Source organism: Euwallacea fornicatus, chromosome 7 (genome assembly GCF_040115645.1).
Source record: "Euwallacea fornicatus isolate EFF26 chromosome 7, ASM4011564v1, whole genome shotgun sequence".
Classification (NCBI taxonomy): domain Eukaryota; kingdom Metazoa; phylum Arthropoda; class Insecta; order Coleoptera; family Curculionidae; genus Euwallacea; species Euwallacea fornicatus.
In genome coordinates, this window is record NC_089547.1 from 5660821 (window position 1) to 5683811 (window position 22991).

At 41.2% G+C, this 22991-nt stretch overlaps 3 protein-coding genes across 7 annotated transcripts in view; 1 reads left to right on the top strand and 2 right to left on the bottom strand.

Moving 5' to 3' along the window:
• net overlaps nt 1–2320 on the bottom strand; it is a 30745-nt gene extending 28425 nt beyond the window's left edge. The window contains exon 1 of the mRNA XM_066284494.1: nt 2185–2320. The gene's annotated coding sequence lies outside the window, so the exon portion shown is untranslated. The remainder of the gene's footprint in view (nt 1–2184) is intronic.
• Nucleotides 259–3991, bottom strand: LOC136340422 (polycomb group protein Pc-like). 2 transcript variants are annotated; one of them, XM_066284489.1, is made up of 5 exons: nt 3539–3991; nt 3281–3476; nt 3003–3158; nt 2611–2942; nt 259–2443 (listed from the first exon to the last, which is right to left on the bottom strand). In XM_066284489.1, the coding sequence occupies exons 1-5, from the start codon at nt 3665–3667 to the stop codon at nt 2186–2188; spliced, it is 1071 nt and encodes a 356-aa protein (XP_066140586.1). In that variant the 5' UTR covers nt 3668–3991; the 3' UTR covers nt 259–2185. The 2 variants fall into 2 exon arrangements, with proteins under 2 accessions (XP_066140586.1, XP_066140585.1); XM_066284488.1 differs by having other exon boundaries at nt 2611–3158; nt 3539–3988.
• A 2343-nt stretch (nt 3992–6334) lies between these two features.
• LOC136339970 (uncharacterized) overlaps nt 6335–22991 on the top strand; it is a 46581-nt gene continuing 29924 nt past the window's right edge. For 2 of the 4 annotated variants that reach the window (XR_010732232.1, XM_066283631.1), the window contains exons 1-2: nt 6335–6959; nt 15453–15603. Coding sequence is in view for 3 of the 4 variants with exons in the window: in XM_066283631.1 (XP_066139728.1) it covers nt 6755–6959; nt 15453–15603 (356 nt within the window). In the remaining variant the exon portion in view is untranslated. Of the gene's footprint in view, nt 6960–9587; nt 9917–11167; nt 11229–15452; nt 15604–22991 lie in introns of those variants that run through there. The other 2 variants (XM_066283632.1, XM_066283633.1) reach the window with 2 other exon arrangements.

Sequence of the window (22991 nt, forward strand, 5' to 3'; positions counted from 1 at the left end):
AAGGGTTTGGTGAAAATTTTCTATGTAACTTAGGCAGAAAAAGTATGGTCAGCCCCAATAAAATCTCCTTAAACACGTTCGTCGCCGCATCATCCGTATCTGGGCGAAGGGGACGCTTTCTGCGGGAGCCCCCGTCACCTACATATGGGTGACGCCCTTGTTCGAGTTAACTAAAATTTGCAGTTGCGCTTTTAAAAAGAATTTAATTAAATAAGCGCCAGAACGGTAAGCATAAGGTGTGTAACATAAAAAACGTGATAAATATGCACATTACACTATATTTTTATCAATTTATATTCATAATAAATCATTACATTACATAATGCTATGACACACGGCATTCATTAAAACATTCTAAACACATTTGAGCCGATTTCGGACAATCAGAGAAGCAGGTTGTAGTTTTTTTTATGTTCCTCCTCGCTTCTTGGCGTTCAACGGTGTATCTTTTCTTTTGATAGCACGGGGCGCACGTCCTTGTCCGATTCTTAAAAATCTTCAATTACTAAGACTTTCCTCGTTTTGTTTCTGTCATTGTCGGACATAGTATTCTCCGAAGACGACCATTCTGCAGCAAGAAGTTCAGGAAATTTTCGTATCCCTATTTTTTTATTTAGGGCAAATCCTCGAACGCGTCCTCAAGGTCTTCACTTACATATGATTCCCCGATGTCCGAGCCCGGAGACTCGATGAAAATCTCATTTATAACTTTTCTTCTAAAACTCACTACTTCGTCATCACTACTCCTCTCCTCACTTTCAATTATACTTTCGCTGTCCTTTGAACATTTTGAGGATAAAAAAATCACTGATGTGCGCATCGGAACGAGTATGCTCCTTGACTAAGTGAAAAATCTGGGCTAACCGCAATGAGATCCCACGCAATCCTCTAACTTCTCGTTTTCCTCATTTTGCAAATACACATTTTACTATTTATTATTAATATTATAATGGATCGAAATCTCTGTGATGTTAAAACACCAAAAATGCACGTGTCGATTCGCATTGCGTCGTTGCTATTCCTGCTTATCTCTTTGTTTATTTTCTGAATTTGGTCCCGCGAGAACCTCGACCGAATCGCGCTGGGCGACGAACGTGTTAAAGAACCACCGCTTTGACTTCATTATTTCGTTTTAAAGAAAAACGAAATCTTTTAAAATCTCAAACGTCAGTTCACTCTAGACTGATTTTTGATTTCCTCCAACTAATATTTTTCACCTTTACAATTTCAAATTGCGTGAAAATTACAGACCATTAATATTTCCCTGTAAAAGTGAATAGAAAGTTCTTATTAACCTACCTTAGCACCAATCAGTTTTTTTCTCTTCGCAATACCTTAAATACTCTTAGAATTGAAACTAATTTGTACAGATTATGCTCTAATACTATTAATTTTGTTACAGATTTTAATACGAAGGGTATAGAATATGATTTTATTATTTGGAAAGATCCTTATAAAAACGATATTTTCAAATAACCATTTGATTTGTTTCAATTCAAATGAAATTGCGAGCCTAAAAGTAGAAAGGCCGATTAGGGTCGTGTCTGTCAGTTAGTTACGTCACGTCACATCTTGGCCCCGTACAACGTTCTAAATAATGCATGAATCATGGTCGAAGTGACGTCACGATAATATCTTACGTCTCACATACATATACGTGGATCTCACCCCGTAATGCATTTTTGGTGTGAGAGTTACATCCCAGGGGACATGGTGGCCTTCCGTTCAAAACGTGGAGGCAGTTTTAGTAGAATTTCGACAATATTTTGCTACATTCAGTTCTAGATTGTTGCCATCATACAAAAGAACTGATGCACAACAACGTGAGGAATGTGTAGGAATGCCAAAATTTCCAAGGACATAACTGACTATAAATCCTTGAAATGCGTGCCCTTGAAATCCAAAATACTAACATAAAAGAGGTAAAATCAGAATATTTATAGTTGAAATAAGGATCCATTCAAACAATGAAATTGCAACAAATACCCTGTTCCTAATGCAGATCGCATACTTCAGTCTCTAATCCAATGAGAGAAAAATTGAAAACAAGATAGGAAAAACCTATTTTAAAACATCCCTTCATATCACAAAACAACAGTTACTCTCCAATACCACAATTGAAGCGTTCACTTTCACATGCGATGCCCCTTCATAATTGTAACCTTCATTATAACCTAAACTTACTTTAAATCACATCTTTTGACCGTTCCTGTCCATCCTCCCACTCCTTGAAAAACCCTTTGCCAGTCTTGCATTCCCTGATGGTCACAGTTTTCAAGTTCACGGTGACATCGGTGATGAATACTTGGTCGGCAACAGGATTCCTCGAGAGCCAGAAATCAGAACTGGGACTCATTAGTTCAGAAAAGTCTTGCGAGTCGTTATTGTTGTTGATGGATTTGAGGGAAAGAGTGAGTTTTTGATCCTTTTCCTCAAGTTTAATCTGATAGTTCAAGAATAAAAATCAATGTTAGTATTTGTAGAAAATAATAAGAAAGTATCAACAGTTAAAACCTACTTTTTGCAGACCTCGTGACAACAAAAAGTAGAAACTTTAAAACTTTTTTGTACATAAAAATGACCTTAAAAGAAGAGAATTCTCCACCTTACCTCAGCTTTCTCACCTCTCTTCTCAGTCTCTGAAGGCAAAGCAGCCCTGGGATAAGCAGCATCACTTCCAAAGTATTTCTTATCTGATGAATGTCTCTTATCTTCATGTTTAATTTTTGCTGGTGGAGGACTAGAAGTTGTGGGGCTTGTTGTTATAGTAACTCCAATCTTCCCACTCTCGGTAGACAAAACTTCAGCTTTCCTCTTTGTGCCTGCTTCCATTCTAGATAGCAGTGGCCTTCTGTCGTCGCTGCTTGAGCTGTTTGAATTATCGTTTTCTGTGGCAGCAACAACGGAGTTGGAAATATGCTTGGAGACTTCCAGCTCTGGGCCTGTATGTTTGTCAAGTATGGTTGGGTGTGAAGTGATTGATTGTGTGTGCATTGGAGTACCTGTTCTTGTTTCTTCATCTTCAGTCCTGTCAGGTATTAAATTTCTTTCTTCAGAATTTATGGGGCTACTACAAATATCTGCATTTTTATTTTTCTCAGGTTTGTTTGTATTGTTTTGTGGGGGACTTTCATCTTGGCTTTCGTCTTCGCTTCGTCCTAAATTAGTTATAGTTAAGGAGTCAATATTTTTGATTTTGGCAACGATTTTAAAGTGTTGCATGTGATCTCGAATCATTTTAAACTGTATTAACAAGAAGACAGCAGTTGTAATAGCATACCTTCGTCCTCTGTCTCCACTTCCTTCTGTGTCTCCTTTCGTTCTTTCTTTTTCAATCCCCTTTTCCCAATGTTATCATTCCTCTGTGAGTGCTCGAATTGTTCGATAAGCCTCCCATCCAGAATATTCTCCTCCGGCTCCCAAGTGTTATGTTTCTGACTCCAACCTTTCCATTTAACATAGTATTCAATTATACCCTAAAACATTTCACGTTAGGGCTCTTTGTTTAATGAGGATTCCGTTGTCAATATTAAGATACCTTTCGATTTCGTTTCTTCATAATCCTCTCTGCCGCATAAACTTGGTCTCCAAGATCGACTTGTTCCATTTTTTTGGCTTTTTGATACTTTGTATGTTCAAAAGTTTCAATTGGTGGAACAATGCTCATGAAGAAAAGTCCTTAATTGAAGATTCTTACATTTTTGCTGGCTTAAAGTGCAGTATTGGGTAAATACGCTAATTTTCAGCAATGTATAGCTATGTGTATCTGTTGTAAACAACTTTTTTGTTTATTTTATGACTTGCTCGGTAAATAATAAATTTATAAGAAAATTTCCCACCTCTTTGCTTTGTTTATAATTACAACAAATCGTTTGATAGGAAACAACGCGATACGATACGAATTCATGTATGTTTCCTTTCAATGTATGTAAACTGACAAAGATAGTGATATACTCGGGCAGTATGACGACGCTTCTGACGGTTAAAGTGACAAGTAAATTGACATAATTGAAAGATAACTCAGATTCGTAAAAATGATACGTATGACGTCATCGGGTATGCACACTAATGAAAATAGTTTTCATTTACTGCCAAACAAGACTTTCACTGACGCAATGTGTGTAAGTGAATTCTGGCAACAGCGTTGTGTACTTCGTTAGAGCGGTCAAATTTAGTACAGCGTTGACTTGCACGGGTGCAAAACGTGCTGCGCTGAAAAGTTAGAATTTTGTATGTTCAATTTTCACAAGATCAAATTAATATCTGATCGTCAAATCAAATTGTCGGACAAAAAGTGGTCAGCAAATTTAAGCATCAAGTGCTGCAGCGCCGGACCGCTAAAAATTTCCTGAATGCGTTCAATAAATCACAATGAAAAAAGAGGAAACAGTCATGAGTTGCGGAAACACATTGGAACAAATGGAAGTAATTTTGATGCCTTTCCTCTGGTGTAAATAATTTTCAAAAGTTGACTCATCACAGAGTTGTCACTTTCAATAGATTCTACTTAATATAGAATAACCGGAAGTAAATTTACACGGTTTTTCTGGCTTTGTGGCCCTCTAAATGGGTTATAACTCGACTTGACAGCGAGAAATTAATGACGCTTCCGAAAAGAAACGACGCAAACGATTTGCCGAAGCAACTCGGGGACGTCCAGTTCTGTTTCTGTCAAATTTACGAAAAAAAATGTCCCGTGTCCACCTTTTTCCTGATGCGTCAAGAGAAAAGTGATAGAAGAGATTTGCTCGAATGACAAAAAGTACGAATTTTTCCTTATGGAATTTTTGTAAACAAGCGGTTTCAAGACAAATAACTTTTTAATTTATTATGTAAAGCGTGAAATAATGGAAACACGAAAACGTGCTTTATTAATTTAAAACGTTTGTTTGCTAGATCATTAAAGTTTAAAGCAGCCTGGTGGAGTTTCCATTGAACGGGGTTAAGTTTTATTAACTTGTTTAGTAAGCAACGTCGTGACAGCTAACGAATAAATAATTCAATCGAAAAACAAGCCATTAAAACTTTACCCCCTCACTACTCTATTTATATAAATAAAGATAAATAATACCCACACTGACAAACACGAAGTGTAATGTATTTTGTATGTCCATTTTCGATGTTTAATGGATTTTGGAAAACGATACGGGAAAACGACTGGTTTTCTATTATTATTAACATATAAACCACGGCAATTTATCACCTAAGCCCAATGGAAATAAATTGAAAATATTATTATAGGAGTTTTCATTAAATCGAGCAAAAACTTCCAGTATGGAATAACATATTTTATTCGATGTAGAGGCAATTAGACACTAAATCTGCGTCCAAAAGAAACGGTAAAGGGCGTAAACGAGCCCCTTAATGTAATACAATTCCCCAAAACGCAACATTTTCTTTCAAATTTGGTCCGAAAAATGAATGACTGCCCCCATTTTATTATATCGTAAAAAATTACGAACTCTCCTCGCCGCGAGATATCTCCATTGTTTAATCCGGCCTCGCCTCAATTTGAGGTTTGCGCCGTTTTGTTACGGGCGTAAATCTCTTCAAACACCCCAAAAAACTTGTTGTTAAAAAGGGGTATCCGAAAAATTGGGATTACTTAATTGGGTTAGTTCTGAAGGGCTTTTGTTGTCGGTCGATCACGTTTTGTTCTCGCGTTGTAATGCCTTTTCTGTCTGTTTGAGGTTCTGTTGTTGTAGCGATTTATTGGCTATTTGTTCGTGCGTTTTTTTAAAGCAAAATCTTCCTCTCGGCCGTTCGCGAAGAGGCTAGAGGGCTCAGTAGCTGCACCTTTCCTGCTCCTCGCAATGTTAATCCTCACGTAATAAATCTGAGGAATGGAATCGACAACGCTGCACTGCAGTTCCGTCGCTCAGCGCGTATCGCCGTTGTTTTGGAAGCGGATGGCATGGCTGGCGTCTGGTTCGACGTAGCCACGTTGTGCTGAACATCCTCGGAAAATGTCGAATTTGGTTCGGTTTCGTTATACCGCGTGTCAAAAAAAAATCCAGTCAATTAGGCTTGGGAATTATTTGACACCGAGCTCGTACGTTTTTAATGTGTTCTACATACGTAATCACGAGCATGAATGAATAAATCAAACCTCACTTAAATACGATTCCGTTATCCGTATTATTTGTTGGATTTCATTAAAACTAGCGTCTTTAAGGCCGCACGGACTTGTGCGTCGGTTAGTCGTAGTTTTCCAACTGCTAAAAATTACGTTTACATTCAGACAAAAAGCCTTTACGGTTAAGTCCTAGTGTAAAAGCATAGTAAGGCATCGTCCCTCGTCGGGCACCTCGACGTTCACCTCCCCGTCCGGCGATAGCAACTCAAAGCAATAGAATCGTATGAGTGCGAACATACTGAAGTTATTCACTGAGCATCGCACCTCGCCCCTCACATCCCTGTAAAATGAGTGAAAAAATATTTTGATTTCCAGCGGCGACGTGCTTGAAACTTGCTCTGTGATCGATTCTCTCAACTGCCCGCTCCCTCCATACGGCAACAGTGCACGTTGCGTTTAATCAGCAGTACCCCATATGTTCGGTCCGATGGAAGGACCTAATGTACGTTGAGGGTAGAGAAACGGAATATGTGGTGCTGCTTGAGGGACCAGACCAAATTTCCCAGACGCAAAGCATAATTAATAATAACCGCCATAGCAAGGTATTCGACAAGTCATTATCGCTATCTGAATGAGACAACATTTTTGCTACCTCCCTGCTCATAAAAAACAAGACAAATGAATTACGCTAAACGGCGATGTAAACTTCTTCACAATGTTGATCAGCGGCGATGTGCAATTCGTGGCGAGGAGAACCTTGAGGTGGTCGGCGGGGGGCAATGCTTCACCCTTTTTACCCTCACGTTCAGAATAGACGTATCGCAAACGGAGAATGGGCCTTTGAAATTCAACCCCGTCGTTTTCAGTATTTGTTGTCAATGGGGTAAGAGAATAAATATTAATTAGTTTTATTTATATTTCATTTGTTCTTGACCGCTTGGAAAGATTAAAATGAAAAGTGAGGTTAGGTTTATTGGTTTAGGTTCGCGATTACGTAAAGCGCATCAGGACATACGGGCTCGGCGGCAAATACTTACAAAGCCTGCTTCGCCGGGATTTTTTTTTTAATACGCAGAACACACAGGGTGTTACTTGGAAAGCTTCCCGTTCCTATTATCTGGAAATAAGATAGGTTTTTCAAAAAAATTGCGAGAATACTTGGAATTTGTTATAGAAGGGGGACAACGTTCATGCAGAATTCATTTGTTCTCTTTCGATCCTCTACCCCCCAAAGCCACCCTCTCATACATGCTAAATGGCAAAGGGGGTTAAGTGATAAGGCTGTTCCAGAAACTGTATTTGAAAATGTCAGGGAAGAGTGCCAAAATAGGCTTTACAATTCTTGTTTGGAAAATCGGGGCGAACGTTTCGAACATCTGTTAGACGAAAAGTGCTAAAAATTCAATTTCCAGTTTTGAACGTGTTTTTTTCTCTTAAGTCCAGTAATAAGAAAGTTTATTTTTATAATTTAAAACGGTTAGGCGGAATTTTAATACGACAATTTTCTAATAGCGAGACGCGTTTGGATGGAAAAAGTCTTAGCTTCAACGTAATTAAAACGTTAATAATAAAAATGAATTTTTAGAGTGATCAAAAACGCTTAACTTGACAACGCAACCACAAACGAGGCACCAAAATTTAGAGAATGAAAAACCGCTCATAATGATTTATCACTTAACCTCTTTTACCATTTAAGATACTTAAGATGGGGGCTCGGGGCGCGGAGGAGCTAGGGATAGGAGAGAGGCGCAGTGAATTGTACACAAATATGATCCCCCCCCCCGACGACAAAATCCACGTGTTTTGGGCCATTTTCATAGATCTGTCCCGCTTCGAGATAATAGGGGCGGGAAGTTTTCGAGTCGACACCCCGTATACCGTATCGCAAAACTGTTTTCGAACTTGTGGGTGTACGAGAGTGCATCGTTAACAAAAAAAGAGATGGAGTGCTTGTCCCAGCGACCTCGGTGCAGTTAGAAGAAGAAATATGTGTGACGAAGTATTCCAACATATAACGCTATTGATGACGTTACGGTCCAATTGGACCCCAAATTTATCTTGCTGACTTATTCCTTTCTAATACCTAATCCATGGCATCAAACATCGGCTACTCTCCAACTCCATTCAACATCGCTGAGTTTCGCCCCAAATTCGACTATTTATCTAAAGCTTTTAGCTTATTATAAACCGATATGTCAAAGGGCTTTCAAACATTCGCTCAGAGTTTCTTATACGTTTCCTGTGTAATGAATGGATCTACCCTAACGACTCCCAATGGACATATTGAAGTGGAACTTCGGCAAGGGCTTGCTGACTTCGATCGTTTCGAATGTCTTTACGAACTCCTATGTACCTACCAAAATGGGAATTATATCAACTAAAGGCCTATTGTGCGAGGTTTTAGTTAACCTGCAGAGTTCCCTTTTGTATCATTGTTTAAGCGAAGTTACTTATTCGGGAGAGTTTACGGTTATTGTTTGTAAAAATGGTCGATTCTCTAAACAAAATGGGAGTGTTCTTTTAATTATATTGTTAAACCTCCCACGAGACGACGTTCGGCTATCTAAGAATGCGATAATGGGCTATTAAAAATAATCTCCCAACCGTGTTGTTTACCCAGACCCTCCTAAAACCGACCAGTTTCATTAAACCGGGAAAAAATTGGAAAGTGTCTCCGCGGTGGAGTTATCATTATGGTTTTAATCCCTTTCCATGTTTTGGGGTCTTATTACCCCTCGAGGAGCTTTATGGATTTTTAAATGAAACAATCAGATTCCGGCCAAAGATGAAGGCACTTATTTTAAAAGAAACGGAGCATCAAGAAAACACCTATAATCAATCGAACATTAATTTGCTTTTTGTTTTGGACCAGACCAAGTTATTCGTCGCTGAGGAGCAGTGGGAACACGAAAGACCACATAAATTTCATCAGGGCCCCGTTTTTTGCCGGATAAATCTCTCGCTTGTTTTGCAACAGATTTATTGGTAATATTTTACAGTTTAGAGAGCTCATTTTGCTTGCCCAAGCTAGTTCCGGTAGCCCCGAAGAACGTTGTTTTATACCAGAACCGTTGGCATCACGTTGCAACAAGTTTATTGTATCAATCTTTGTCTGACGTGGAAATATAAGGGAAGCAAGGTGTCGGAACGGTCCTAATATGAGTTTTTAAAGTAAAAAAATCCTAAGTACGAGCGCAAAATTACTCTTCGAAAAAGCCGAACGGCCCAAAAGCCAATTTGCAAAAACCCGCGGGCTTAACGTGCATCTAGTAAAGCACACTTCCAAAAACTCCATTAATTTTACCGAGACTCTCAGCACATTCCTGCAGAGAATCTCTGTATGTCTCTACTCAAAATCATAAACATCAATCCCATCAGGCGTTTGCCTTTAACGACTAGCTCGTTTAACGTATCACCCCCGAAACTCCACTAACGAGAGACATGCAACTCCCCAAAAAGAAACTCGAGATCATTATAATCTCGAACAATATCCGAAACTGAATGAGTTCCCCTTTCTCCCGACTCTCCCTACCCCCTACTACGTCACAACATCCAGAGTGCAGCCCTTGCAAACCCGGAATCGCACTCCGGGGTTAAAACGTGTCGGGACGTCTCTCTCGTCGCACGTTCGCTGGTCGATTTTTGCCTCTCGTCGTGTTGCTTCTTCCGGAAAAAGACCTAATTGTTTCAGGAGTTTGCTTAAGGGTTGGGGATGAATATCGCGGGGGTGAGTGATTGCAAACGGGAATGGTTTCAAATGGACGTTCACGGCCTGAGATTTGTCCCCCTGTGAACCTAACGAAACAGAGTGGCGGGATTTTCTGATAAGCCGGTCAAGATGTAAGTGATTTCTTTTGTTGGGCCTTTTCCAATTTTCTCGGATTATGGGTAATCGCACAACGACATAACAATCCACTTCGCGGCACACATCCCTGTTCCTCGCGAAGACGTTTAAAACAATAACCGAACCGACATTTCCACGTTGATTTCCCATTTGGAGCAACAAAATAAAACCGTTTTCCCATCGTCTGACCGTCCGCATTATTTCAACGTATATAATTTCCACTTTATTCTCTAGCGGTGTTAAATTTCCAATGCCGCCAGAGGGTGACTAATATTTTAACAGCCAAATACAAAAGACACGCTTTATTCCATTTAATGTTTTTACATGTAGTCTGTCATCGCTGTTTATTACTCAATTTATTTTATTAGAGTGGATAAAGGGTTGAATAAATATTTTCCGGTATAATCGTTAAATTCTCGAACAAAGCAAAAATTGTGCAATGCGGTTACAGGTCCGGAACGTTATTGTTCCAGTACGGTTTGTCCGGATTAGTGGGCATGCCGTATGTGTCATAGTAGTATCGGCAACGAAATTTCTTTTTTATGCAATCCCTAATTGATAATTTAGCTCGTAATTTAACATTTCGCATGAAAATCATTTTTTAAATCGATTCATCCATTTGCGATTTCGAGTCGTGCATAACTGCTGACGTTTACGCGCGAATTTCTCCGAATTTTTTCCAATCGGCAACGCGGCGCTGCAATTCTGTCATACAGGAGCCTCGTTATTGGTCCGCTGCGTGGACTGAACCGCTTCGCGCGCCGTTGCCGCTGCTACAGTGTCAGTACGTTTGAGGCGAATTGTAAAATTTTCCTATTCAGATTGGTCGAACACTCTTCATTCTGAAACCCGCAAAACGTGATCGTAACCCTAATCGAAAACGCCATTTTCGTCTCTGGAGTTGGAAGTTTGACAGTGACATAACTATGACGCGAAGCACAGCGATACATACGACAAATTTTACACGTCTCGAAGGAAGGTCGGGGGCAACTTAAATCATTTAGTAATGGAATTTTACAATTACACCCTTTCCTAACGGACTCGGCGGTCCCTCGTGCATCAAGAGTCACTTCCTTCGTTTGTTACGGAAAATAACTGTATCATGAAAACTCCTTCTTGGCCTAACAGGTGATGTTTAATTACTCTCAAACTCCGCTTAGAACAGTGCGACGCTTTGAATTCAATTCCCGGCGGAAGGCGAGAAAAACGCATAATTAAAGATCGTTAAGAGCGAAATTGGGAAATTCGTAACAGTAGCCAGTGAATCGAGAAACCCGTGGCTAAAAAGTTATAAAACAGTTTTAGTGGGTGAGCATTCAAATTTTAATTAGAAACTGAGCAAGTTTCATAGGAACGTGCGCCTCGCTGCTGGGAAATTTCCTGAAAGTAACCACGTGAAATATGGGCCCTACACATGAATATAAATGCGAGACATATTGCCGAGGTTAGCGTGTCATTATGTCGGACCGCTTAGGCCGAAATTGCCGGTTTTTATTTTCTTTTATGATTTCAAGGGCTTTAATTATTCACGTAACCTGCAAGACGTCCAAGGCAATTTGCAAACTCCGATCCCAAATCTGCCTACAAGTAAATTCGATTACATTTTGAATCGGGACGTAAAAACGCGAGCAATTCTTGACCCTTCAAGTTGACCAGTCGAACACAGACGTCGGCGTTTCCTCAGTTTAGATTTGATGTAAATTTTAGGTCACCTCTATTTGTTTAGGTCCACTTAACTCTCACCGCATTCGTCGTATCCGATGATCACGCGTACGGCAAACCTATACGTATTATGCTAGACGGTAGCTGCAGGGCTATCGCCGACTTATACGCAATATATCATGTAGTATTTACCATTGACCCGAAACCGTTACAAAAGAACTCCCAGAAAAGCCATTACAGTTAAAAATAATCCTCAAAAGTAACTCAGAACTTTCTTTTCCATTAAAAGTAAAAGAACTGGTCATTCCTTGTTGGTTTATTGGACCGTATATTATTAGGGGCTCGCGTGTCTGGTTTTCCAATAGAGCCATTGTGCGTGAAAACTTAATGTTTCTTTAGGCGGTTAATGTATACCGGGCTAATCGCATTTTGATTGGCATCCATTTACAAAAACACCTCGGTATGTTTTTTGGATTCGTTTTAAATGGCCCTTACAAGGCAATTACTAGATCCCTTCCTTTAGATACGGGCCATCGCTAATGGCACGGCGAAAAGCTGCTTTGTTTTGCACGTAGTTTTTTGATTGGGCCGCTAATTGTTCCGTTCATTGATTAATAGCATAAACAGTTAAATCGGTATTTACTGAATTATTACGTTGTTGTTCATTCGCGAAACGTTGCGGAGTGGAATGAAATTGCGAGAAGAGGGCGATAATTGGCAAAAATCGGGGCTCCTTCGAATCCAGCGATGGACTAGTGGTCTCTTTAATAAGATTCCGAGCTAGAAATTCCTGGGTTTAAAGCCAGGTTGACACATATTCCGTACTTATCCCGACCTGTAAATGTCTGCAACTGGAGTGTAATGAAAGGAGAAAGTGACCATTCACTTAGAGCCGAAGCATTAAGTGAGCGTTGAGGAACTAAAAAAAATCTCCCTTCGACGTTGCAGTAACGCGAACTGCCACGCTAATAAACGGGAAATTTGACCGTGAGCCCAGAAGTGATCAAATACCATAAATCACATATTTTTTCATTTTTAATTAAAATGAATTTTAACAGTTCACGCACACAATGATGGAAATTGAATTTTCGGCTCATGCATACTCTGAATCGATGCTCTGAGCCCTGTCTTTTTCCATTCGAATGCTCTCTTCACCGGCATTCGATTCTCTGCTGTAGAGGTTACAAGGTAGTTCGGCATGCAAATATCGCCTGTCTCATTGGCTTAATAACCGGAAAAAAGTTGGAAGTCATTCATTTAAACCTTCAGACACGATAAAAATACGCCTTCCTTGGCAAGCAATTTGCATCAAAAATAATGAATTTAAATCCTCATTCTTTAGATCTACTTACGTTTCGTTTTGTTTTGTTTTTTTTTGAGCGAACTTTATGCCCTTTTGCCGCATCGGCTCGCGATTGAAGGTGGCCAATTTGTCCTCTCGGAAACCTTATTGGAGGCAGCCAAACAGGTCGGACCCTATGACTGCCATTTAATTTCATATGACGTAAATTGGCTCGACTGCTGATAGAGATCTTTCATGTCGCGAAACCTATATTTTACGTCGACGCTGTTCGCGCGTAGCTATTTGCGTTTTAATAGACTTGGACTAATGGAATGGCGAGCTCGTTAATTTCCCCTAAAAGTAAAATTGCCTTTACGTGATTTCTGAGCTTATAAGACGTAGACGTTGAGGTGGAGGAGGGGGGGAAAGGGGGGGGGGGGTGGTGGTGGCGACGAAAAAGCCACGGGGAGGACTATTTTAAATTAAATCCGAGCGTGGTCGCAAACAATGATTTGAAATGGGAACATTTTAGAATAGTAAACCGAGAAAACGAATCTCAGCGATTTGCCTTCACTAACAGACAACGCCGACAAAAAAACCTGCACGTACACATGTCCCTCTCCGGAGCCGCTTAGGCCGGGGGCATCCCGAGTTCCTGCCTAACAGTAGTGACCGCCTCACCAGGCACCCACGGAGAAATCCAAATGCGCTGGCGGGGTTTTTTGCTCGAGTCGAAGGACCGGACGGGCTGCCGTCATGAAGTAATGGGGGGGTCCAAAGGATCGAAAGGATACAGAAACTCCGTTGCAAGAATGAGCACCAAATTTTTAATCGCAGACTAATCGAAACACAAGGTCTGATCGGCGATCGAACTATAATGCCCGTGTACAGATTTCGATTGCGACGAGATGCGTTGGCAAAGTTTCTCGTTCCAACCGCGAGATCGGGAGAGTTGAGAAGTTGCTGTTAACGCGACGAGATGAGAAACGGTTCTGTCCGTTTGCTCCGTCCCGAAAAATCCAGGTCTCAAGGTCCGTTTTTTCCCAGCGAATTCGTGGCAAGTCACCGCCTTGGTGCTTTCGCACCACTGCGTCGTCGCCGACACCCTCCGGTCCTTGGGCCACTTGCGCGAGTTCATACGAGACATTCCATCCTGACTTACTGCGGCCCTTCGTCTGCCTCACGATTCGCACTTCGTGAATCAAGCGTGGAGCGAACCACCAGATGAACGGTACCCGCGGTTCGGCACCTAACGGCGGTGGGTCGAGGATTGAGTTCTGGTTCCTTTCTGTTTTCCTCTATCGCCCCCAGACGTCAGGGCATTGCGCGAGAGCGATCTTTATGTTTTTGGAGTTTCTCCAACGGGGGCCCTTCGAGAATCGAAGATGGTGCGCCGAACATGCGTTTTTTTATTTTCCCGGAAACCGTTGAAGTTACCAGATGCAAGAGCTGTTTTCGTGATGCAAACGGAGTGGTCGTGCCAAAAAAATCTTCAGTGGCTCAGGACCAAGGAGCCCTAACGACGTAGTATTATTTCCTTTCGCTCGGCCAGACGCGGCCCGTAGCTGAAAGCCAGCGGCGTATCGCGTCCTAAGGCTCAACTAGTGTGCGTATTTGCAAAAATCGTAACTTCGAAAGAGCATCGTCTTCGTGTAACCTCGGAGCGTTTATCGAAAACATCCGAGCTCGGGATCCGGACATATTTCGATTATCTCGTGACCATCAAAGTATAATTCATACTAATCCGATTTTCTGTTACGAATTGCCAAATACCTAGAGCAGCCAAGCTTAAATTCTAATTGTGTGACATCCGTATTAGTGCGGTCCATTTATCTGCCCTTTAAGGGCTTAAAGATTTAATTAAACCACACAAAATGAAGCATACGCCAAATATTGATTTTCGCTAATGGCGAATAATTTACATGTATTCGCCCCGGGGAGCTTGAGGGATGATTGTTTTAACGAGGAAGTTAAGTGGTAGCTAGCAACAATAGGAACTCGGGCAATAAAAGAAGTTTCAGCACAATCGGCATGCTCTGAAAGGCTCTATTCAACCCTAGCGGGAAAGTAGAAAAATTAATCAAGTTCGGCCAATAAAATTAATCGCTATAATTATTCACCCGGGTCTGGAGAGTAACAGTTTAACTCCGCTCAGTTTTCAACGTGATCCATTAGTGAGAATTCTTCCAATAAAATTTTATTCCTTTGTTCCCTGACGTGTTGCGCCGAAATGCATCCAGCGAATTTTTCAGGGGGAAAATTTGAGTTAAGACATTATTAAAATAAGTTTCGAAGGAAGTTGGCCCAAATCATCCATCTTCCACCCTGACGAACGTCCTACTTGTCGTTCTCTTACGAATCTAATTATGGAGTCCGCCGAGAAGTTCATTTCCCAGTATCTCAGCAACGTTCATCAAAGACATTTAATTAATCCAAACTATATACTAATTAATTTAAACTAACGAGCCACCCGTCACGTCTGTAAGAAAGCAAAGATATTCAAAACAATTTTGAAAAGGGCACTTCGCCAGCAGGCAAAATTTCCTTATTTGAGCAGTAGTGAAATGCCGAATCGGCGCTTTTTGTAGGGAAAAAAAACCCGCCGAAAGCTGCGATGGGAATTCCGAAAATTCTACGGTCATGCGCGCTGCCCACTGAAGCCCGACGAGGAAGAGGACTATTCGGAGAGCCGGACTTCGGCCCGTTCTTGGCGTTTTCAAATCCCCTACACCTAACCATGTACGTATGCATATACACATACCTGGAATTCGAGTACCCGTTCAAGGAAGGCATTTGTATAGAAATTCCTATCGCCGCGGGTAACAGAGTGGTAATTCTAGATAAAATTCCGAACATGGCTCTATTTCAGGCGATAAACGCGAACACAAATTGGGAGTAACAAACGAGCAATAGTTCCATATAGAGCACAGGAACGTTGCCAAATAAGTTCAATTATGAACACAAAACGTTAACTGCGAGTTGGTCTCCCGAATTTACGGCATTAACTGCAATTTGTATCGAAACACATACAACTCACGATGCACTTGGGCGAAAATTGCATTCCCTCGTAACTGACCGATATATCGGACATTGCCGCTCAGTTGTCCGTGTGTTATTGTTCTCCCCAGCAGGTGCTTAAAACTTTGCGGCGGTTAATGCGTTATTAAAACTGTCGCAGGCCCGCAAAAACCCACATCCGGACAGGATCAAAATTGACAAGCAATTAATTCGAAAAGTTTTATTAAAAAAGGGCCTTCCCGACCTCGGAAAAAAATATCAAAAGTTCTACAATCAAACTTTACCTGTTTGGCGTGACATATTGCCATGAAAGATCCAAACTCGATATTAAACTTCGGAGGAGTTTGGCTGAAGTTAATGCCTTTTTGAGGATATTTAATTTGGCCTCGCCGCCGCCTAGACACTGCTATTCTTAATTCGCTTTTTATTGCATTTAGTGTCAGTCTTCGTGAAAAACTCGGTGGTGGAATGTGAATTTAGTTGCACGAACTTAGATGTAAATCCTCCGTTTAAGGAGAATTAAAAAATGGACCGAAACGTACGGAAAGAAAAGTTTCCATGAATCGTAACTTGGACGTCTCTTCCTTTCTCTCCGCGGAGGAAACTCGATATCTTCCGCGGGTCCATTGTGCTTAGCCGAACGTTACGAATCCACGATTTGCGTCGATCAGGCTCGAATGCGAATTTATCCTTATCTCCGATGGCAAAACTCTTAATTAAGTTCCGGTTTCGATGAGGCAGGTTTCTCACTAGCGCGGAGTTCCTAAAATTTGATAACTATCCAACCCGAACTTGCTTTGTTCCTGTATCGAAACAAGAAGCACTACTAACAATTTGCATAGTATCGATTTCGCTTAAACGTTCCTTCGGATAGTACAGTTACACCTTTAGAATTTATTTTAAAATTCGTTCCAGTTTAAGTGCCGAACACAAACTGGGTCCTACGTTAATACATTTAACGAAAAGAGAAAAAATGGGCCGTAATCGACTTTAAATTCGGCGTAAAATCCATTGGAAAATTAATTTGAACTTTATTTATGACGTTGATGAATCGAATGATTCGAAGAGTCGGACGGTGCGTTTCGGATACGTTCGGAAAAACCGCATTCGAACAGATCAGGTCAGCCGCCTGCAATGTTGTCTTCAAGCTTTCGTTTACCGCCACTGTTCGTATCGACCTGAAGTCTTACGACGGAATCTTAACGTTGACTGTTGCGTAGCATGTAGTCATCATTGTCTCGCACGCTGGCGTCTTTCCTCGACGAAGAGAGATGATATACCGTAAATTTTAATTTCAACTTGCCTCACTACCAAAAGGAGGAGGGTCAAGCTTTCGTCTTCGTCTGATCTTACGTAATAAAAAGAGACGGTCACATGATACGGGCTACGCGACGCGAGCTATTCAGATATCGCCGTGTTCGATGACAGGGGTACGGCAGTGGCAAACGAAAGGTCAAACGGTCAAAGCAATCGTATTTCTCGCGCAACGGGGCTTTTCTCGTTATTTTTTAATTTTTTTGTTATCATCTCACTCGAGATCTTAATCGTTGCTTATTTGGCTATTTCGCGTAACTGCGCTGGACGATATCGATGGTTCTCGCTATTCTAGTTTCAAATAGACTTTCCAGTGACTGGATACCAACCTTTTGATACATCAAGAATAAAGTCATCCACTTTGAAGCGCAGTTCCCATTCCATGACATTTACCAACCAAAGAGTTTATTTCATTTCCCCGAAAAGTCGAGGGATAGAGAGCGAGAGAACCTTTTGGCCGTGCCATTTTCTCATTAAATCCGAAAACGAAAATTCCGGGCTCCGTTCCGTAGGGCTTCTTTGTTCGGAGCAACGTTGTGTGTATCAAAGCAGAAACTCAAACAATTTGTATAATATCGATACATTAAACGCGCATCCGACTGCCTGGGTGTTTCAGGTGGAGGAATACTTTGTACCAGGTCGACGTTTTAATCTCCATAAATACTCCGGTTCCGTCGTCTGATTGTTTTCGGTTTTGGGACCGAAACAAGGGGGTCGTCTTAATTAGGGAACAGTGTCGGAGATTGCTTTCGCAGAACGAAAACCAGACCAGACACAATTGTTTCCCGACCAGATAAGTACGTACCCGTACTCACGGCCCTAATTGATGTAACGAGAACCGATGAGGTGTTGTCGATCCTTGCGAGATTTATCAACCCGAAATCCTGGTAATTTGCGAACGAAGCGGTGTTGTTGCGTCTCGTTCGGTCTCCGAGACACGAGATCGTTCTGATATTTATCTGGTACCGGTAGGGCTCAGAAGTACGCGTCGGCCAGGACCGGCCCTTTTCTTTCAGTTTGTGGGGCGAAGGCCCTCCGTAGCGTGTGCGTTTTTGGAAATACTTCTTCCCCGCTCTTACGCAAAAATCGCCCGGAGCGGACGTGCAGTACGTAACGGTTCTGTTCGTACTCACGTATTTTTTGAGTAAAACACTCGAGTCGTGTTCTCGAACGCAACGTCGTTCACAGTCACCTCGCGATTTTTAACAACCACCATGTTGTGAACGTTCACGTAATTGAAACAAATTTTATTGTTCGCGCATAACGCGGGTGGTTAGTTGGTCCAACAGAAACGTCTCATTTTCGGGCAACGTTGCTATTCGCACAGTCGATTAAAGAGGGAGCAAAAACTTTGTAAACAAACGTTTTTGTAGAAAATTTTTGCGTGCCCGCGTCGTATTATGCAGTCCATCAAGAATACCGCATTAGTTTCGTGTAAAATGGCAAATCTGAAAGAACTTAGTGGCGATTTAAAGAACGCTATTGTTAACGTGGCACTAAAGGGCTGTAGTTCGAGAAAAACGGGTCGAATGACTAATAAAACACACTCGACGACTCGGTGCATTGCGAAGAAATTTAAACATCGGGGCACCATTAAAAACTTAAAAAAACAAAAAAAAAACGAAAAAAACAACGATTGAATGGGAGAGAAGAACTTAAAGGAATTAGGAGGAACCCGAGGATGGGCGCACCACGAATTTGTCCAATCGTCGAAAGTGCAACAGGAACGTTCCTATCCAACCAAACAATTCGGCGTGTGCTATGGAAAGACGGGTATCGTGGTAGAATTCCAAGAAAGAAGCGACTTCCATTTGCTCGGGAGCGCGCAGACAAAGGTGAAGAGTTTCGGAACACTGTAATTCGGTCGGATGAAAGAAAATCAATCTCTTTGGGTCCGGTGGAATCCATAGAGTGTGGACGAAGGCTACAATCCGCGTAATACAGGTCCAAGCGTAAAGCGCGGAGGCGGATCTCTGACGATTTGGGGTTGCGTGTCATCAAGAGAAGTTGGAACTATTGATTTTACGAAACGTACCATGGATGAACATGACTACAGCGAAATTTTGGAAAGAAACGTGAAGCACGGTGCCCGAAAATTAGGCATGTCCAGGGTTTCGAGACGGCGACCCCGAGCACGCGGCTCTGCCCGACGAAGAACGGCTAATTTGGAACGGTCCAAAGTTGCTTAAGACACCGCCACAACCCGCCGACTTAAATCCCATCGAGCGCTTGTGAGCCGTTTTGAAAAGGAGTATTAGAAAGCATCGAATTTCTTCAAAATCGGACTTAAGAAGTGGCATAGTTCGAGAGTAGGAAGAGAATCGGTCCAGACGTGTGCGAGAACTCGGTTTATTCCGTGGAAGAAAGACGTCAAGCGCTAATCGCGGCAAAAGGCCTTCGCCAAAATATCAATTAACAAAGTGAACGAGAAAAAACTCCGTTCGTTTTTGTATTTAAGTTGAAGTGTACGAACGGAAAATTGTTGCATGAAAATTGAGTTATTTCTCTCGAATCGATTATATGTGACGTTAAACACGAACGATAAAATTCGCTTAAGTTACACCGTAAATTTTGACGACATGGTAATTGTTAAAAAAAAAATTAAAATTAATATAAACAACGTTGCATTTGAAGGCACAAATCGAGCGTTTCGTTAAAAATACGCATTTGTACGGACAGAATCGTTACGCGCCGTAAGGACGTACGTAATACGGAGAAAACCTCCGTGGGATTCAGTTCCATCTTCCCGTCGCGTTTGTGAGTAATTCACAGTTCGAATTGCCATAAATCATGGCGCACACAACCTGGACCACTTTTTTTAATAAAAAATAAAATAAAATAAATAAATAAAAAACACACACGGCCCGTTGTTGGGTTCGGCAGTAATAAAAACAAGTTGTATCTGTGTTTGCCTTTGGCGAATACACAATATTTTCAATAATAAATCAAAGCGAACACGTCTCTATCGAACGTATTGCCCCATTGGAAATACATTAAGGCTTTCTTGTCTTTTCCGCGACGACGGTGAGAAAATTGTTTCCTTATTAGGAAGTAATATTTGTCTCGGCAACGCTCACAATACGAAGACCACAATCTGCGAAATCCCTCCCTGGAAAAAATATAGACGATATTCCGAATGAAAAGTAATTTTCCCGGTATAACCGAAAATCCCGACGAAATATTAAACGGAATATGGCAAGAAAGGTTTCCATAAGATCCCTTTTATCTTTTTACACATCCTCTTTGAATGATGATTGGGTCCTTTATATTTCCTCGAATTTATGTTTTTATATTTGCATAAATATTCTTAAGGAGACTTAAATGGCCTTTCTTTTGTCATCATTCCTTTCGTGTTTCTCCATACCATTTCGCGTTATTACCTAAATTTAAACGGGAAATTTATGCGAGTCAAAGACCGCGCTTCGGTTCTTGTGTCCGAAACCACGATTCCGGAATAATAAATATTCCTTTCGGCCCTTCAATACATCATTGAATACTTGATTAATACGCCCAAAACCACCAAAAAAGCAGTTGGAAATTAATCTAAACTCTCAATGAAAGGGTGATTATTGCAGGCTTTATATCATTTTCATTATTCAGTTATTTCTCCCAATATCAGGCGCACAATGACGAAAATTCAATCTCGTCCAAACGGGATGAAATATTATTGGGCAGAGCAAAATAATTTTCTCTCCCCCGACCAGCAGTTCGTGAACAATCAAGAATTCTTTCAACATTCTCGCACGCTCCTCGTCGAATAATCGTTGCTTCCTTTATGTTTTTCGACATTTGTCTTAAATATTTGCATAAAGATTCCCCAGAGGTTTAAAGTATCATCTTGGTGGTTCTTTTTTTCTCGTGAGGGTGATTTTTCGTTTTAATTTTCCTTACATCCCCACGAGGCGCCTGTAAACATGCAGTCGGTGCAGAGAGTGTTCGTACACCAGATAACGTCGCGTTTCGACGCTGTTACGCATTTTATATAACCCCATATCAATCACAAATGCTTATTGACCTTTAAAATATATATATATATATATTCATACAGGGTGTCCAACAAATATGAGCCACTGTCCGTATTTTGACAACTGCGACTGGGAAAAAGTTGAAACTTGGACATCGCGCTGAAGCGGAGGCGATCTATCGATTGAAGATGTTTTCGTGAAAATACCGCTTCCGGTTGTACCGGAAACGAACGTCAACCCCCTAATTTAAAACGAATATTATAACAAATATCGACTCTGTGGAGCATTACGAATATTTTTCGTTTATAGTTTTACAGTTTAAAACGGGAACCTCCCATTTCGTCGACGAACACACATCTAATGCCAATAATAAATGTTTCGATTCAATTGTCCATATCTAAATTTAACCGTTTTCGTTTCATTAAAAGAAAAATCACTTTTCGATGTTCGGTACTTGACAATTTATTTCAAACGACGTCTAGAGTTACTAGATGGCGCAACAATCGCCGACAATGGGCTCCTTTCCTCCGTAAGATGCTTTGACGGATCCGCTCGTCTTAAAATGATTTATTATGCGTTCGAGGAGTTTTCGTGATGGCTCCGGTTTTTCTAGACATCGAATGCCAAATGTGCTGGACATGTTCTGGTCAACACTTCGTTGCACTCGCCGCAAATAACAAACGTGTCGGAGACAATGTTATTTTGAATAATGTACGAGTGCCGCCATACTTAAATTCCGGCGAGCAGCGCCACCTAGTAACTCTAGACGATACGAAATACGTGGCCATTTTCGAATTATTAGAAAACACAGTCGCGGCCGAAGCGCAAATTTTTTTTTTGATTGGACAATGTCAAGCCACGGGCGTACAACCGACGACGTGAATTTGTCTGGAGCGCACCGTTGAGGGTGGTTTAGCGGCGCAGACGGATCTTAGGCCTTCGGTCTAAGTCAACTAAATTTTGATGATTTCGTCGCGTCAGCCGAAGGGATGACGTTTCTTAAATAAGCCAGCGATCTAATTGCGCCGTAACGTCACCGTTAAGTTTTCGCGGCAAATCCAATAGGAACGACGTAAGGGGAAATAGATCCATAGGCGTAACGTAGGGTGCGTGGTTTTAAGGATAAGAAGATATGTAGCAACATATACCCTGTGTGTGAAACTCGAGCCTGGTGTCAATGCTGGCTTTAGGGTGCGTTTTTGTCAAGTTACACGAGTGACTCTTGGGTGAAGTGGCGAATATGGTAAGTTAGCGTTGCCTAGGCTCGCTTTCCGAGTGGTCTCGAGTTGGAACGTTACGTGACTTAAAACTAAAAGGGAGTTGCATTTCTATAACCCATTTCGAACAGTAACAAATATTATTAACGTGTTATTTTTCGTTAAAAATGTACGTTAAACATACGAAAAGAACATTTACGATTATTCGCGTTTTTCGAAAAAAAAAACTCTTAATAGCATCGACACTCAGCGCATTGCCCAATATTATCTGCACTACGAGCGCTTTCTACGCTGACTGTAATTTACTTTGCGACGGCAACAGGTCTTGATTTTGCATGTTTTTCAAGTGCAAATTAGTTGCCATTAAATAACACATCACAACTGGGATTCAATAAAGGGTGCCAAACTTTTCCGTACGGAATCGCTCATTTTCCCACAATACGGGTTACAGCCGGTTCAGGTTATTCACTATTTGCTTTTCCGTCGCGTTTCGAAATCAGGATTAGCGCTACACTACAAACGTTCTTTCCTAATGACGTCCAATTGTTCTCCAGATTCCTCAAAAACTTAAGCTCCAAATTGCCATTTTATCAAGACCAATTCAATAAATCTC

Bases quoted from the DNA above. Each gene is read 5' to 3' on its own strand.
- LOC136340422 (XM_066284488.1), bottom strand. From the start codon at position 3,667: ATGAGCATTGTTCCACCAATTGAAACTTTTGAACATACAAAGTATCAA. The intron at 3,159-3,280 runs GTATGCTATTAC...TAACTAATTTAG, and splicing joins AGTGGAGACAGAGGACGAAG to GACGAAGCGAAGACGAAAGC. The intron at 2,444-2,610 runs GTAAGGTGGAGA...TTGAACTATCAG, and splicing joins AGAGAGGTGAGAAAGCTGAG to ATTAAACTTGAGGAAAAGGA.